General features: G+C 48.7%; 1 protein-coding gene across 1 annotated transcript in view; it reads left to right on the top strand.

The window, feature by feature from the left end:
• The window catches only part of CD81 (CD81 molecule), a 37,619-nt gene that overhangs the window by 2,251 nt on the left and 17,214 nt on the right, over window positions 1–18,154 (top strand). The window contains exon 2 of the mRNA XM_051621308.1: window positions 9,736–9,850. Coding sequence (XP_051477268.1) covers window positions 9,736–9,850 — 115 coding nt within the window. The remainder of the gene's footprint in view (window positions 1–9,735; window positions 9,851–18,154) is intronic.

Below are 18,154 nucleotides of genomic sequence, written 5' to 3'. Positions count from 1 at the left end.
GCAGGCTAGCTGAATGGTGGTTGAACACCAGGTCTTATATTTTCAAGCCCGTTTGTGTTGTTTTTTAAACCAATAGTCAGGAATTTTAGGTTTGTGAACATGGATAGCAGCCCACCTTGTATGCCCAGCTGGGGAGGGTTGCCCTGGTTGCCACTGAAGCATGAAGGTCCTTTTCATGAGGTGGCAAAGGCTGGATGTGGTACTGGGCACCCTTGCTGCAGGGTGCCTGTGTTGGGACCCCAGTGAGGTGCAAGAAGGGGCACTTGCAGCCCCATGGTCCTGCCAGCTGCTTAGCATGCAAGAGCTGCTGGGCTCTTCACATTCGTTGCCTTATCATGCTTATCATGTGCCTTATGCCCAGCCAAGCTCAGGCACTGTTGATGAAAACAAGGAGGGGACAGAGCCCAGAGTTTGGCAGGTTCTGATTGTGCTTCATGGGAGCTTGCTCCAGTGCCCAAAAGGAAGACAGGAAGCAATTCTCAGCCTGAACGGTGCTAACGAATAAAAAAGAAGCTCTGATACCTTTTTAAAGTAGCCCTGCTCTCCTGCTGGAGTGTAAATAAACTGACACCTCTCTGGCTTCTCCCCTTCCTTCCCATGGCCAGCGCAAGGGGCGTTTCACAAAGCCACTGTGTTGAAAAGCAAAAGGAAAATGCGGCCCTGCTGCCAGCTCCTTGGGGTGCCTCAGCAGCTGTCTCTGCCAGAGATCTTTCGGTGTTTTTTTATTTTTGCAGTTGTGTTTCCTTGGTGCTAGCATTTTTTTAAAAGAAGATGGCAGGCTTGCCATGGTTACCTCCTCAGTCTGGGATGGTTCTCAAGGAGGGAGCAGTAACAGCTGCATGGACCACACATAGAAATGGATGCCCATCTGGGGAAGGAAAGGGTCCCCGTGTGTCTCACACCAGCATCCACTCTCCAAAACAGTGGAGGTAGCCAGGGGCAGCACATAGGGAACTCATCTGGTTAGTAAAACACAGAGCTGGTAAGACAAAAGCTTTTATGTGCTGCAGACTTATTTTGAAACCTTGGGGTGGTGGCTGGTGGCAAGGGATTGCTCTGCTTCCCTGCCCTGCGAGAGGGTGCAGTAGTGGTACCATCACTGGGCAGTTCTGCTGGTTCAGTGACAGTCTCATCTCACCCTGTAGCCCAGAGCAGAGCTGGGCTGGACACACAGCAAGGTGAAGCTGCTTCTCCTACTCTCAGTAGATGGCCAGACTTTGACTGCTCTCCTGAGTTACCTGAATCCAATACCAAAGCTCAGTGTGTGGGGCTGAAATGACCACTGCTGCGAAGAGTCCTTGGGGAGGCCAGAGGAAGCCAGAGAACTATTTTAAAATTTAATTAAACATAACCAAGGAGAAATTGGCCTGGTTGGAGAAAGATCGCCCAGCTTATTAGCTAATACAGCCCATGGCAGCCTTCCAGCACTAGAGCACCGCTGACTGCCCTAGCAGAGAGGTGTCTAATTAAAAGGAAGAGCTTGCTTCTAATGCCATTTTCCAGGCACAGTGTAACTTGTTTGTGTTGAGGAGATTGTTGTGGTGTAGTCGGGGTGCAAAGGGGAGGAAGGACAAAAACAGAAGGTGGAAGTGCAAGTTTGTCTAGACAGTGGTCATGAGAAGGGGTGGAAGACTAGAGTATTTTCTTCTGCAATGCTGGAAAATCTGTTGGCTGTCCCCTGGAGTCCACAAAGTATGCACAAAGATAATTTGCTTTGGTGATAGGAGGTGACAGTGAAGGGAGGTGGCAGCTCTCTGTGGTGGTCATCCCCTGGTGACAGTTCTGCTGAATGCCTTGTGACCCTCTCAATGTGACAAGGAAGGCAGCTGGGTACTGCTATGGGCAGATGAAAATGGAGGATGGAAGAGCTGGTGGTTCATGTACTACACAGCTCTGGAGCACAGGTGTCTCCCTGGGCTCACAAAGCAGCTTGCATTTTGTTTTGGGTGCAGGCTCACTGAGTGCTGCTGAAGTGCTATTAGTGATAGTGGCTCGCAGGCTGCTCCCCTGCACAGTGTGGGGCTTGGTTATTGGTCTCCCTGGGAATTGCAGAGAGCCTTGTGAACAGGAAGGATGTGATGCCAGCCCAGCATCTTCTAGCACCAACTTTGGGTTCAGTATCCTGGGATGATGTACAGGCAAGTACATTTCCACGTGTGTTTCACCCTGCAGCTATTTAATGCCTGTCTTTGAAGGGTAAGGGAAGATTTTCTTAGAAGGCTCAGTACCTGGACCCAAGTTTTCCTGCTGATGGCTCTGTCAAGGGAGCACACTCCTACTATCACCTGCAAAATCTCAAGTCTCTACATGCAGAAGGTTATTTAAGCAGGTCTTTCAAAGAGAGGAGTGCCCTGCCCTGTTGGGGGTACTCAATTTCAGCTAATGGGCTGGGCTGCAGTTGCAGGGAGGGAGCATTGCTGGTGGCTGGAGAGGTGGTTGCTCTGTTTTTGTGAGGTTATTGTTCTATCAACTACTGTAATGCTTATCTCCTGCAAGAGCATTAACCCATGTACCATGCTTTGAGAAACACTTTGATCCTGAACTGTGCGAGTGCCTGTCACTGTATTATTAAAAAGGGAAAGCATTTGTCTTACTGTTGTAGCTAAATGCTTATGTATGGGGCCAAATTAATTTTAAAGCAATATCTGAGATTGTCTTCCTCTCCACTGAGGGCGATTAAGCCCTGCTGGTAGATGTCGGTGCACAGGGATGCGTCTGTCCGCAGCGGGCCCAGGCTGCGGAGGCCGGGAGCAGCCCGCAGGCCTCGTGCTCCATGTCGGACAATCCCACTTCTGGATTTTGGTGCTGGAGTCCTGCTCTCCTCCTATCCATCAAGCTCTGCTTGGCCTCTGGCCTCCTGCTCCTCTGGGAGTGTCCCTCTGGAGCTTGTTTTGAAAAGCCCTGCAGTGTTGTGGGGCTGGTAACTATAGGCAGCCGCGGAGAATTTGGGCCTGGCCGGCAGCTCTATTAATAGCTGCTGCCGGGAGGTAGCGGCGGCCGTGCCGCTGGCAGCGGAGCGGGGCTGCAGGCTGCTGCCCTGCCTGCCCGCCCAGCGTGGGGCTTTTCCTAAACTAAACTAATTCCTGGGCAGGCCTGGCGTGCAAACTTTCCTTCTGACCTTTGGTGGCCTTTGAGTGTGGTCACCACAGAAGGCAGCGGGAGGACCTGGTCTGTGGTTTCCAAAAAGAGACCTGTCTGTTGCTGCAGTTTGTGCTGAGCTTGGCAGAGAAGCTTTTAGGTTGTGTGGCTGTCAAACTGTAACTGGGTTTGTCTGATTAAAGTCACTTCCCCTGCTTACACCTGCCCTTCCAAAAATGATCCTGCAGGAATCCTGACATGTTGGTGCTTCAGGGCATCCCATAGTCCACCTCAACAGGCAGCATGGGGAAAATGTGTAGTGCTTCTTGAATTAAAAGTTTAAGTGAATTTTTGACATGAAAACCCATCATAATAGGAAGACCATGCAGGCAGACTTGGGGCTGCTTGAACATGTGCTCCTGCCACCAATGGTCGTGCGCTTTTCTCCTGCTCACCTTGATCCTTGGGGTGGTGGTGCAGAACCTGTTACGTCTTAGCATCTTGCAAGGGCTTGTATTGCTCTTTCAAAGGTAATTTTCATTAAGTTATGAATATCTAGCTGTTCGCTTTTTCCCCCACTCATGCTGGCTGCAGTGACAGAGCGATGTTTCATTATCTACCTGCACATGTGGGAGAAAAGGATATCTGCTGCGCTAGAGACCAACAAATGACCTGGGGTCAAAACATGCTACCCCAAATTAGTAATTCATTCCTGGCTGTGTGAAGGGCTACTTGCATGGCGAGATACTTCACTTTTGGCAAGCTGTTTCATCCTTCTATGCCTTGATTCCCCACACCTAAAAGGAGGGGGTTTCAGTTTTATTCCATTTTGGCTGTTTTGCACCTTGTGCTGGAGAGGAGCTGTGGGGAGCCCTGGTTGGGTTCCCCGAGTGGGGTCTGGGTGCCATCCCCTCAAAGGGCTCAGCTTCCAGGCTCTGTGAGGGAAGCCGAGAGCCTGTGTCGCATGAAAACCTATTAAACATCTCTAGTCATCTATTTGAATCATAAACCAGCTAAAATCCGTTAAGTTTTCCTGGCACCATCCCACTTCTTGCAAGTGACTGTGCTATTTCACAGGCATTGTGGCATGCTCTGCTGTTTTTGCAGCAAAGCAGGAGCTTCTCCTGTAGCTGGAGCCCGTGCGAGGTGCAGGGTGGGAAGCAGCATCCCGGCAGCAGGACCGACCGTGGCCGCCGGAAGCAGTGCTGCTAAAAATACAGCATTGTGAAACTGCTGGCACCTTCCCTCCTCCACGGGCTTGAGTCGCAGGATGTCTGCTTTGCTTTGGCATGCCCGGAAAGCTGCCCTATAGCCAGGACTTCCTCCTCCTCCCCACCAGGAAACCTATTTCAGAGAGAGACAGGGAAGGGAACAGGAGGAAAAGGGCTGGAAGCTGCAGAAGGGACCGGGATGATGCTCGTCCTGGTGAACATGACTGTCTGGGGAGTAGTCTGTGAAGGTAGGGGTGCCTCAGATATGGGGTGCCTCACATTAAAGGGGAGAACAGGGCCATTCTTTGCACCCCTAAATCAGGGGAATTTCTTGAGGAGGGGGGTAGTGACTGAGCTGTGAAAGACAGGCTTGTTCCCTTGCCCCATAGCTGGATCTGGGAAATTTTAGGGCAAATGGCATATCCATCAGTGAGGCTCAATCTAAGAGGGAGCCCCACTATGTGTATGGTGGATGGGGCAGCAAACCAGGGCTGTTCACCCACCATCATGATGCTCAGATAGTGATACCCCATTATGTGTCAACCATCCCATCACCTCTTAGGGGGCTGGGGAGCTGCATTTTCCTCCCTCTAGGCAGCATCCAATGGCAGCTTCTCCCTGTTCAAGCAGCAATTGAATTGCTGAGAAAAGCAAGCCCTGGGCAGGCAGGATCCAGCTGGAAAAGTCTGTCTGACTGTGTAAGAAGTAATAAATCTCTGGAAGCTGGAAGAGTGGTAGAGAGGAAATGCTGGAGCCTGGTGTGGTGCCTCTGCTGTGTCTGCAGTCTGCTTGGGGTGCCATCTCCAGGGCTGGCCCCATCCTGGGGAGCACTAGCAATGCTAGTGGGGATACCATACCATGGACTGGGTGCCCTTCTAGGCTTGTGGTGGATTTTTGAAGGGGCGGGGAAGATGGGGGAAGTGTTACTTTCATCGAGGAGTTGTTTTGTCTTGGGTTTTGTGGGGGGTATGTCTGCAGGATTTCTTTTTTTTGTCTTTTTATATTTAAGCAAAGGCATGCAAAAGTACAGGTAAGGGAAGGCAGCAGAATATGAATTTAAAACAACCCAGAGTAAAGTAAAGTGTAAGGACGTAAAAATAGCCTAGAAAGTTAGTAACACTTAAAATGCTGGAAAATAATCTGAGTGCTCCAAGTCTGAGCAGTTATTTATTTCAGTGGCCTCCACTTTCCTGCTGACAGGGGAAGGGCTGGCTAGGAAGGTCAGCTTGTGGAAAGCAGATCTAGGAGCTATGCAGTGCTGGCATTTCTGAAGTTGCAGCTTTTGGATTATTGTTTTCATTAAAGCAGTCCCCAAAAATTTAAATGGAGAGTTGTGCTGCGCACTTGAGGTACATCTGCAATAAGTGAGAGCCCCAGCCTCTGAGACATTGCTGTCTGGCCAGCTGGGCAAGCACAGAGAAAGGAGGTAATGTGCACAAGGTCACAGAAAGCTCCAGGGGAAAAAAAGGGATATTTAACATGTGAGGATATGCAGACTGGAGATCAGTGTTATGCTGCCATCCGTGGTTGGGGCTCTTCTGGCTCTTGCGTTGACAAACAGCAGCGGCTGTAGGTTGGGGAGGGAAGCAGACACTGAGCTTGTATCTTGAACAAGTTGTTGTATTAAAATCAGATTATTCCAAGCAAGCTACGGGGGAAGGCAGGGTTACTGTGGCAAGCCAATGAAGTTTTTTCCTTGTCTGCTTTCCTTTGGGAAGAAAGATGCCTTAATTATGTTCTATGCTTCTTATTGGTGGAAAGTTGTATGGCTTTCATGGAAAAAGTTGCTCATTGTAGCCTAAACCCTGTCTTCATTAGTAAGTGAACATTGCTTTCTCTTTAAGAAATCCAGCTGCTGTTGGATTAAAACTTCAATTCGAAGGTTCTCTGTGCTCTGTTATAAAACCAAATGGAGTCAGGTGGTGCAGAAGAGATGTGGGGTGTTCCGTGGGCACATTTGGGTTGAAACTGGGATCACCTGGAGATGGTTCAGCTGGCTCACCACAGGGGTGAGGTTGATGAGTGAGAAGAGCCTCTATCCCTTCAGCTTACATTCCCAAATGATTAAGAAATATTTTGATGGTTGTTTGCAGCTTGCTTTCGATTCTGTGATGGGCTTTTTAGGGCAAGTTTAATTTAAAAGCAGCTGCTGCTCCTCCTGGTGCTGGTGTTTCCCCAGCCTTGCTGTGGGTGACAGGAGATGCTGGTGTGAGTACTGGTGAGTGTGGAGGGCAGCAGGCTGGGGCAGAACAATTTTTCCTTGCAGAGGGAAAACCGGGCAAAAAAGGGCTGAAGCCTTTTCTTCATCTGTCCCACTCAGCACAGATACCCAAGTCTTCCTCAGAATCTCTTTTTCCCTGGGAGTCACCAAGAGACCTTTGCTTTAAGAGTGGCACTGATTAATTTAAGGACATTCTCCTTCTCCTGAGAGAATAAGCACAGGCTTTGTTATGTCATTAGACAATGAACAAGCCATGCCAGGCTGGATTTGGGTAACTTTCTGCAAAGCCACGAGCTACCTTATTTGGAGCTGAATTTGAGCATGGACCTACGTTTGTGACTTTTCTCCTTAAGCAGTGTTTGGAGAACCTCAGGCTCTCCCAAGTGCAAAAGGAATGAGGGACTGTGCTGGCAGGGAAATTGCATTGGCTTCTGTGGGAAAAGTGTTAAAAGCTGATTATTTTGTTGGCAAATTGGGGAAAGGCTTGCAAAATCTTCCCTGCCTCTCTAGAGAGCTGGTGGGGATTTTCTCCCTCAGGTAACTGGAAAATCCTCAAGGTCAGCTTGCTTGGTGAGTTTTTGTACAAAAACAGCCCTGTAAAAATCTCTTGGCTGGGATTTGCCAAAATGAGGAAGGAGGAAAACCACCAGCTGAATTTCCCAAGGGGCAAAGTCAGACTCCCACCAACAGCCTGCCTTGCAGATCCCAGTCTTCCTGTGTTCACCAAGGCTCTGCTGCACATGCACAACTGGAGACTTTGCACTTCTACTAAACAAACTTTTTTTAATGTGACATTCATGGTGCCTCTCATGTAGCTGACCGACTCAGACCCTTTTGAAAAAATTGTTTCCACTTCTGTACTTTTTGGTAGTTGCCTTCCCTTCTTAAGATGAATGGCTTCAAGGATTTAGGCCACTCAAAATGAAATCAGCATTTGAATGGGCACTTCTCAAAACCCGCCTGGACAAGTTCCTGTATGATGTACTCTAGATGACCCTGCTCTGGCAGGGGGGTTGGACTAGATGATCTTTAGAGGTCCCTTCCAACCCCTAGGATTCTGTGATTCTGTGATTCTAGACTGGCGTAGAAGTGATGTTGAATTCTTAATGGTTTGCAGTTTTTTACATGCATGTTTATTTCTTTCCCCTCTCTGTTGTGGTTTTAAATGGAAGGTGGGTATCATGGAGAATACAGCAAGTCCTGCTGGAAATCCTCTGACTTGAATTCCTTTCAGTGACACTTTCCCTGCTGCAGTGCCCCTGGTCTACGTTTTACTCTGCCATTCCTCACCCCTCCCTGGAAGCAAAAACTGTGAGGAAGTCAGTGATGAAACCTCCCATTATTTGAACATAAATATACTGTAAGTGGTAAGATGGGTTAATGCCCCATTTGCAGGATGTGTCCTCCCATATTTGAAGCATATTTTTATCCTTGACCTGGGGACTCATGCATGCCTGTGTGTCCCTGTGTATGTGTGTGAGCACTCTGCTCTCCTGCTGGACAGCAGCAGAGGCAAGGCAGCAGTTTCAGCCTCATCAGCGCACAGAGCTGCTCAGCACTGTTGAGCATCTGCATGGTAGCCTCCAGAAGCAGTATGGTTGTGCCTTAGTCTGAGCTGAGGCTTTGCTCTGCTTCAGTTCTGTATGTGCTGGAGGAGCAGGAGAGCACAGTCCCTGCTTACAGCCCACCCACAGGGACCCGTGTTGTGATTCCTCATTTTCTGTTGCATTATGAAATTAAACGGACAGTGAACTGGGCAGTGGATGCGAGGGCGACGGGTGTTACTGTGGAACGTGGAACACCTTGCAGGAAGAGTAGATATTAACCAAAGTGATGCTGTGCAGGCAGCTGGTGTGAATCCTTGTCTGTTGGCTACTGATGTATGATGTCCCCGAGACCCACAGGGAGGGGATTAATGGGTTATAACACAAAGATGCTGCTGGAAATGTTACCAGGTCCCACTGAGTGTGGTTTCTTAGTCAGCTGTGTGCTTCTAAATACTGTGTTGGATGTCAAGATGTGGACATCATGAAGTGTGTGTTATGGGGGCTTGAAGGCATGTTTGGATCACCTGTGAGTGGTGCAGCAGCAGTTCAAAGCCACGATGTCTCTGCTCTTGCTCTGCGTTACTAGCAGTTTTACTGCCTTTTCATGACATGTTGATTGGGCAAGTTTTCCCTGAAGCAGAGCAGTTTTTGGAGATGCAGAAATCTCTGTCCCACCAGGTCTGCTCCAAATGGGAAGCCTGACCCTAAATGGAGAGTAAAGTGTATGCAAGACTGGGGACAGAATCTCCTGCTAACCTACTGTCTCTCCTTCCTGAGCAACACACTCCACGCCCCCACCCCCGAAGTTATCCCCACCACCTTCTATCCCACCTGTGTGTTAGCTGGCCACACTTATGCTGGCCACAGTTTTAATTGTGTTTCAGAACAGCAAGGCTTGTATGACAAAATGGCAAGAAAGGAACAAGGTCACTGGAAATCCCCCCTTCTCTTCCCGTGAGAGACTGCTTCCTGCCACGTGCTTGGGGCTCTCTGTGGTGCCATGCACAGCCCCTGCTGATGTTCAGGGTCTTTGTGAAGCCCACCGTGCATGGGGAGAAGGCAGCTCGGTGCATGCAGGGCTACCAGACAAGCACCATCTGCCGACCAGTGTCCAGTTGTCCCAGGAGGGAGGCAGCTGTGTGGAAGTGTCCAGTGGCCAGTTGGTGGCAGCCAGTTGTCCCAGGCCTGTTCTCAGCAGATCAAACAAAACCCAAAGTCCTGTTTGTACTTCACAGAGAAATGAAATGGGTCATAACAGCCTGTTGGGAAAAGGGAATGATTTGGGCTTATCCTAACTTCTGTTGAAAAGCTCTTCTAAAAGCCTCAGTCGCACATCTCGTGCTTCTTGGGTAACGCTGAGCCTTCCATTTTAATAGAGTAATAAAATAGCTCTTAGGAAAGAAATCACCTGCAGGAACCTATCCAGTTCCTTTGCATATCCCTGGAATGAGAGGTCTTCTCATAAAGCAGGGAAGATTGTGTGGCTCCTGTGGTATGGGGGCACAAAGCACATTGCAGGGGTGGGCCGATTGTTAGGAAGGACGTTGCTGTACATGAAAGGAGTAGGTAAGAATCTGCAGAAATACCAAGCTTTCTGCTCCCACCTGAAAACTGCTGTTGAGGGTCTGGTGTTGCCAGAGCAGTGGGTAATGTCTGCTTTCCTCTGCTTTTTCCCCAGCTGGCTGGAGGCATCATCTTGGGAGTGGCCCTGTGGCTCCGGCATGACTCGCAGACAACAAATATCCTCTACCTGCAGCTGGGGGAAAAGCAGGCCCCCAACACCTTCTACGTTGGTAAGTAGGTCTGGTGTCACTGTGTGGGCATCGTGCCCCAAGGTGGACTGCAGCATGCCCAGAAACAGAGCTGAAGGCTCTGGGTGAGCAGCAAGGAGGTTGAACTAAAAATACATCCTGCTCCCCCCGTACTCCCCAAAAATATCTTCTGCCTTAATTAAATGTCGGCACAGAATCCAAAGTCCCGGTGGCTAAAAGCACAAAAAGACATGTTGCAGCCTAGTGGGTTTTCTTTGGTGCTGTTCTCCACTGTGGTCTCTCCTGGAGCCTGTTTGGGAAGAGGAGGCACTTCGTGGAAACGAGTCACGTTTCCTACCCAAAGGGATGTAATAGTAGCTGATGGGGTGGCTGGCAGTGGAAAGTGAGTTTTGGTGAGCTTGTGACTCATGTTGTCCAGGAGAGGCAGGTAGAGGCTCTGTGTATTACAGTTAAGTTTAGCCTGATTTTTATTAAATTGACGGCATGCTGGCTTGCTGGAAGATGAAAACCCCTATTTTTACCCCGTTTTCCAACGATCCCTCGTGGGTGAGAAGGAGAAGCTTGCAGGAGGGGCTGGCTGCCAGGCAGCAGCCAGCTCCGGGTGCAAGCTGCCAGCACTGGGGCAAGGACACATCTAATTCAATGTCCTGTTCTTACCTGTAGCTGAAGTTACCCTCTGGAAAGGGTTTTTCTTTGGTTTTCTCTTCTTGTCCATGAAGTGGCATGCCCAAGCCCTTCTGCCCAGCTGTGCCTGGTTACGTTAGATGCTCCTGCTCTAAATAGTGGTGGGTTTCCTTCTGTCGCTCTCTCCCCATTCCTGCCTCACACCCAGAGCTGTAGTTACAGCATTTCTCCTTTGTAGATTTTCAATTTTAAAAAGAAAAAAGGGAACTCATAAGAAGTTAAACACTTTCCTTTCCAGGAACTGGCCCAAACATCTCCTTATTTCTGAGGGCCAGGAACTGATGTCTCCCTAGTTAACACATTTCTCCCCAAACAAGGGGGACCTGGAGCACAGGGCCCAAGTCCTCCCTTTCTGCCTATTGGGCATCTTTTGCTCTTCCACTCGTTTTTTTGCCTTTGTCCTTGGCTATTTAGAAGGCAATGGGGAATGGACCACAGGTCCCACCACTGTGCTGACGCCTGTGAATGGCTCATGATTTGAGGCTGGCTGTCTTTTTAAAGTTATATTCAGTAACAGATCGGCCTGGATTCCTTTTGGCAGCTGTAATTTCCATGCAGTAATAATAGCAGAGCATTTATTTCAGCTGCTGCCTCTCCTAGCCAGCCCTCTGGAGTCTGAAAGCTGGGATTTCTTTTGCCTTTTCCCTTTTTCTTTCTCCCCCTTCCCCTTGCCAACTGTTACTCCCTCCTTTTTCTCCTCTGGCATCCAACATACATATGCACACGATGTTCCTGCTTTGGGAATGGGAACTTTTCTGGGGTTGGCCTCCAGAGTTGGAGGGTTTTACTTTCCTCTTGCAAATCACTTTTTGGTGTCTGGCATGGGGCACTGGTCCCAGGATCTGTCAGGAGGCTTTTAAAGGCCAGCCAGGCTTTGACATGGTGCTGCAGGACAGAGGGAAGCAATAAAAACTGTTGGAGGAGAAAAACTTGGACTGTGGGGTTTGTACTTGGTGAGGAGAGGCAGTGGGAAAGCAGCCCTTCGGTGTCTCTGTTCTTTCTATGTCCTTTTTCCTGCCCCAGAGTTGGAGCTGTTTTATTAAAGGCTTTTTTCCCAGATGTCTGTGTGTTACAGGAGAGGAAAAATAATGAATGCAACCGGTTGGTGTATGGGATTTGATGGCAATGGGTAAGCGGGAGTGGGAGGATGTGGGGAGCAGCCAGCTACTGGGGTGCCAGGTGTGATGCTTATCTGCCTTCAGCCTGCTGCAAGGCTTAATCTGCCCTCAGAAATAAGGCAGGTTTGCACCATGGCAAGTTCAGGTCTCTTGGTTGCAGTTCCCGTTTGCAGATCAGGCTTCCCCCTGGCCATGCTGCAGAGTTTGCTTCAGGCAAGGGGAGAGCTATTTGGGGAGGAAAAGGTGCAGCCATGTAAGGGAGCAGGAGAAGAGGGACAGTTATTGCTCTGAGCTTCTGCTGCAGCTTGATGGCCACAGGTAGCTGCTCTTCTAGCCCCCATGGGCACAGGCAGCTGTTCCCCTGCTCACCCATCCAGCCCATGAGGAGAGAGCTCCTGAGGCTGGGGTTTCCCACAAGCCATTTGGCACTGCATCCAACAAGTAATCTTGTGGGCTGGCTTGGGAGGGTATTAAACAAGCTCTTTTTCATGGGCTTTTCCTCAGCATGGCTTGCAAACCATCTGATTCTCTAACCACTTGTTACAGTCTTGGCTTTTGACACTTCCATTTTGGCTGAGGACCCAACACTCCACCAAATGGCAGGTTAACCACGTTTGCCCTGTAAAGACCACGCAGTACCAGGGATGGGGGTAGCTGGACCACTGTAGTTTCATACTTTGGGGACTGTAAAGGAAAATGCTTGCTCTTCATCTGAGCTAGGCTTATGGCCTAATATGCATTTATTTGCTTTATTTGTAGTTGAAAGATTAAAATCCTTCATGCTTCTCACCCTTGTCAAGCACTGTGTCTGAAGTGCCCTGCATGTCTGGAAGCCAGGCAATGTGTTAATAGCAATTCAGAAAATATCCTTCAGGATAGCAAGAGGCATTGATTGTTTGGATGCTAACAACTGCTTAACCATTTCTTAGATACTTATGCACCCTTCACATAAAGTACCTTTTTTTTTGAGGAGAAGGATGAGTTGGTCCATTCTGCTAATACCAGTACAAACTGGTCTGGTCTGATCTCTCCACAATAACTTGCTGCTGGGGTGTCATTAATTTTAGAAGTCCCTGGGGATCTTGAAGAGCCAAGTGACACTGTATGTACTGCGTTTGCTCTGTCTCGGCAGGATGACAGTGAAGATAACGTGTCGGGGGAAAGCCAGGGTCCCCATCCTTCAGGGATATGGTTATGTGATGCCCAGAGGTGGCTGCTGGGAGTTAAATGCTTTCAGCAGGTGGTGGCAAAAGCCTCAGCTCTTCTTTGCCTTAAATCCCCACCCCTTGTTTTTTTTATTTCCCCCCTTGCTGGTCGGCCTGTGTGCTGAAGCAGAGCACAGCAGCAGCCGATGTCCTGGGCTCTGCTGTTGCCTGCCAGATCCAAAATAGGAAAAACTGCCTCCAGCTGCCCACAGCCAGTGACAGGGCAAAACGACCCAGTGCTCTAATTAGTTTGGGCCTGGGAGTGGGGCCAGCGTGAGGAAGAGTGCAGAGGCATCCAGAGCTGGGGTGTGGTTTTCCATGTGAGGAGGGGGTTGATTTTGCTTCTGTTTTGTTGTTTTTTTGTGTTTTGTTAGTAAAATCCTCTGCTGGCCAGTGTCTCCTCCCCATAGCACAACAGCACAAGCACTCTTTGGGAGGGGTCTAAGATTTCAGGCAGGCATGCAGTCGTGGGTTAAACTTGGCCACCGAGGTTGCTGCCACTGCTGCTGTTCCTGCCATCCTGTTGGGTATTGTTGCCCTGACAGAAAGCCAACAGGTTGGGGTTTTTATTTTTGGGTTTTTTTCCGCTAGCAACCAGGCTGATGATTGTGCATCCATCTCCCAAGCAGGTCAGGCAGCAAAGGCTGTGAGAGAAAAGGAGGGGCAGCTGGCGACAGCAACGGCTTCTGGCTAATTTTAAGGAAGTGAGTGTGCCTGCAAAGTGGTGTGCTGTGGTAGCGCTGAGGGGAGGCTGCCTAACAGGGGCTCAGGCTCACTAACAGGGTGGTTTCCACACTCTCTTTGCCATCCTGCTCCATACAAATACAACCCAGGATGATAATGGGAATGAGTTCCTGCTGCTTTTCATGCAGATTGGGCTGGAAGAAGCAGTCTACAAAGCACAGGGATGCTTTGAAGTCTTTCTTGCAAACTAGCATATGTCTGAATTGAACTGCAGTTGCATTTGCACATTGTCCTTGAAGTCAGCATGACCTCCATCACTGACAAACCTTTACGAGTGTCCTTGTTTTTTTGGAAGTACTGTCCTGAGTACTTTGCTGGCCTCAGGGGGTTCTGGCCGTTGCAGAGGAGGGACTGCCATGTGAACGTGTGTAGGGATTGGGGCGCCTGCCTGAGCTTCCCCAGGGCTTCCTCAGGCCTCCCTATGGCACGTGAGGATGCTTTGGCTGCTCTTGTCATGGATCCCAGATGTAACTGGCAGTGCAGAGCATCCCGACACGTCATCCAAACAGACTTGTGTTGGCTAAGCAGTCATCAACTGTGCCTTCTATCCATAACAGCAGCTTTTTCTTAATTAGCCTTTCAGGACAGCCTTGGGCAAAAAAGCAGTGATGTCCAGGGTTTCAGCTGTGTTGTAAAAGGCACTGGAAGCCAGTAGTGCTATGAGTGCAGACCTGCCATGTGCAGTGGGGAGTTCTTGGTTTCTCTTCACACTCCCATCCTTGTTCCTATCCCTCTAGAAATTTTAGATGTCTTTTAAAGGTGGTGCCAACTTCTGTATATCTGTGTTCAGGTTTCCATGCTTGTGAGTAGAAACCAAGCCTTGAATTTGGCTTAAATCACAATGAGCATATACATTATTTTAAATTATATATATATATATGTGGATTTTTTTTTTTTTAGGTAGAAGTACATGCATTTTTCTCTCGGAAATAAACTTACTTACAGTTAAGAATAATTCATTTATTTCGTCTCTTAAAGGAAAAAAGGCTAAGATTTACTGGTTCTCAGTTTTCCTCTGATCACTGTCAGATCAACTCCTTCAATAATAGTGGAATTATTTTTAAAATAAGAGTTTGGAAGCAAAACACTTTGTTAGTACTTTTAAGTAGCTTACACCATGTAGCTGACAATACAAACAATCCTTTTTTTGTGTTCTTATTGCATAATTCAATTTCTATTAAATAAACAACTTGTATTTAATTGTAATTCAGTCTACCATCATTGTGACCAACTCCTGTGACTTATTTACTCTGCAGACTATAATTAGTTATGACTTAAGGCCATGAATTGGTGCCATCAGGTTCAGATCTTTCTGACTACAAATACTATAGTTATTCTCCTCCTTTGTCCCTTCCTGTTGGCTGTGCCCCCATGGACCTGTGCCATAGGTGGCTTCTCACTTTTCAGAGCTGTTTAAACGCATAGTTTTGAAAGTTTTCCTTTGAAAACCTCCATGTTTTTAGGTATGCAAAGTACACAAGAAATCTACCAGTGGCATTTGGGCTCTGTCAGTGAGTGAAACCCCAGGACACATAGTGATATCCCAAAGTGTTGTAGGCTGGGACAGCAGAGGATGGGCCAGCAGGTTCCAGCCCAGGTCTCTTGTGCTGCATCACCATCATCCCTCCACCTCAGTGCTGGATGTGCAGTAGGTTTGCTCCCAGCTGTCACGGGTACGCTGACATTATGAAATTCAAGTCTCCTTCCAGCATTTCCTGGGTAGGCAGAAGAGAAGAGATCTGACTGGGACATCTCTGTGGAGTCTGTTTGGGTAGGTTCAAGAATGTTGTTTTCGGTTTTCTTCATCTGTTTTCTGGCAGAGGTGTGTCCTTTTCTTCCTTATTGCCTTGGTCTTGCATACAAGGGCAGCATGTGCAGCCTTTCATCTCCCCCTGTGAGCCACATAGCACCAGGAGAGCGCTCCATGCTTTGCAACACAGTTGCTCCATCTGGAAGTCATTAGCAGCCACAGAGCAGCAATGTTTTTCTTTGGAAAGGGGGTGGAGAAGAACAGAGGGGCTTCCCAGTTATCTTCCACCAAGCCCTCTTCGTTTTTTGTTTTTTGTTGTTTTTTTTTTCCTTCCCCTCCTTCCATCTCCACCCTGCCTCTCTCCCCACTTCCAAGAAAGCAGTTGGCTCTGCTGGGCCAATTCCACCAGGCAGCCAAACAAAAATGTCCAGGAGACTTTCCTTCATCAGCTGGCTGGTGCAGCCTCCCCCTTCCCACTCCTACACCATCCTGGAGGAACTTCTAATCCCTGCCTGTATCTTGTCCCCAGCTCACAGGGAAGTATGTCATGGTCAGTTCTTTTTGGCTATGATGAGTGTGTTCTTCTAGGATTGGTGTTGTGGGGTTGGAAGGAGCCTCCTTCTCACCCCTGTCTGATGGTGCTGCCCTTCCCTGCAGCAGTGGTGGTAGTGAGCCCCAAGATGTTCAGCACCTCCAGGCCAGGAGCTGTGGCAGAGTTGGCACCGAGCCTTCCCTCCCATAGAGGCTTGCAAAACTCTTGGATATGCAGAGTTCACCCCTGGGAGTCTGTTGGGAGAGTAAACACTAAAATCTCTCCTTCCTCTGCTCTCAGCCCCTTTTTAAAGCCCATCCCATGGGGAGAGCAGGCATGGCTTGGAGAGCTGCCCAGTTGTCCTGAGAAGTGTGGTGTGGTACTGGGAGGGTTTGGGGGTGTCTTGTCTTTTGGAAACATTGCCGTGGTGACCTGCAGGAAGAGACTGGCTTCCATTAGCTTAATGAATTAAAGCTGCAGGGAGAGGAGCAAAGTGGAGGAAGAGGGTAGGGCACTGCCTGGGAATGCCCATGCCTGGAGCTGGACAGCCTCTCCTGTGGGGATAGTGGGGCACAGGAGGAGGGCTGGCCTCCTGTTTTACAGAGACTTTCCTGTGCTTGTTCCTCCTTTTATTTGTTTTTCATGGTTTCCTTTTTTTTTCAACTCTATTTATTTATTTATTTTTAATTGTCAGCAAGGTCAGGATGTGGGTTTTACAACTCTGCAGGCACCAGCTATGCTGCTTTAATTCCAGAGCAAGAACTGACTTTAAATAGTGTTTTATTTCTCTCCCCTCCCTGCTCCCAGAATTGAGTATCACACTTCCTACCTGGCTTGGAGGCAAAGGACACTCCATGAAGGTATCATCTGGGTGAGGTGGGAGCTAATCTGGCCTCTTGGCCGCTTACTTGTTTCTTTCCCACTTAGCACCATCCAGAGAGAAGTGCTCAATGACTATTGAACCCCTGAGTCTGATATTCAGGGGCTTTCCATGTGACTAAAACTGAAGAGGTTCCTGCAGCCCAAAGCAGCATGCACCCTGGGTGTATTAGGGAAGGAGAAATGATGTTTGGTCCATTCCTGCTGCTTTTTCTGATGCATTTCATTCTGATGCTCTTGGGCAAAGAGACCCTGTCACAGTTGCTGTGCTCCTTCTTGGTTTCAGACAGGACCCTGAATCTCTATGGAACAAGGAGATGAAACTAGTACTATTTGGCTCTCTTTCCTAAAGCTGTCTGTTTTAAGGCTCTCTCTCAAAAGGAATATAGAGGACTCCAGGCAATATTTACAGCACCTGTTTCTGTGAGTCCTCCTGTGACTTCCCCAACCCCAACATACAGGTCCTGCAGCTCAGGGCTTGCTTTCCTGGGTGGCTGGTTACATGTGGCAGCTGCAGGCATTGTATTTTCTGCTGCCTCATCTGAGAACTGTGCCATAGGGTTAGAAATCACATGGTGATGTTGCTCAAGGATGTGAAGGCATGTTGGTACCATGAAATGGTGCCTGGAAATTGTTTGCTTACTGTACCTGTTGCTGCAGCTCGGACTGCTGCTGTTGGATGGAGCAGCATGGCTATAGGCACTGGGGTTTGCATGTTATGCCTCTTCAGTTTTATTTTTTCTTTATGGCAAACAGCATTGCTTGTTTTAAAACCCCTGAGAAGGCTGTGGTACAAATGAGCTTAGAAGTGGTATGTGAAAGGCAGATGGAGCCTTGCTTGTGCAGAATGGTGCCTGTTTGGGTGGAGCTCTGAAAGGGCAGATACTGCTTCGGTTACGAGTTTCCCACCCAGGACAGGCTAGCAGGAGTTAATCCCATCTCTGATACTTAGTGAGGAGGTTTGGGCTGGAGAGAAGTCTTCTCTGGCTTTAAGGCAGATAATGTGCCATTCAGGATGGGGATGACAGGTGCCATGTCCACAGATGGGAAGCCCAAAACCATGCTGGCCATCATCCCCACTGTCTGCCAGGAATGAAAGCTGAGATGTATCAGGCTGCTTTCTGGGAAATGGGCTTGGTTGTTCCCGCCTGGGCTGTGATTGCTGGAGCCCCCCAGCTGTCTGGCACCCAGTCTGGAGGCAGACACTCCCCACTGGCACCATCCCTTGAAGGGAAGGATGGGTGTGGTAAAACAAACATCTTCCAGAGCATGTGATTGGGTGCTTTGGTTGTCTCTATTTACTTTTGCAGCCTTCAGCATGGTATTTCCATGGAGAAACACCACTAGCATTCATTGTACAAGATGCTATTGTTGCATTAAATATTTCATACTTGTTTTTAAATAAACTCCAGA

Source organism: Apus apus, chromosome 5, assembly GCF_020740795.1.
Source record: "Apus apus isolate bApuApu2 chromosome 5, bApuApu2.pri.cur, whole genome shotgun sequence".
NCBI classification, from domain to species: domain Eukaryota; kingdom Metazoa; phylum Chordata; class Aves; order Apodiformes; family Apodidae; genus Apus; species Apus apus.
The sequence above is the reverse complement of the archived record's forward strand: the minus strand, read 5'-3'. Positions and strand labels throughout refer to the sequence as shown.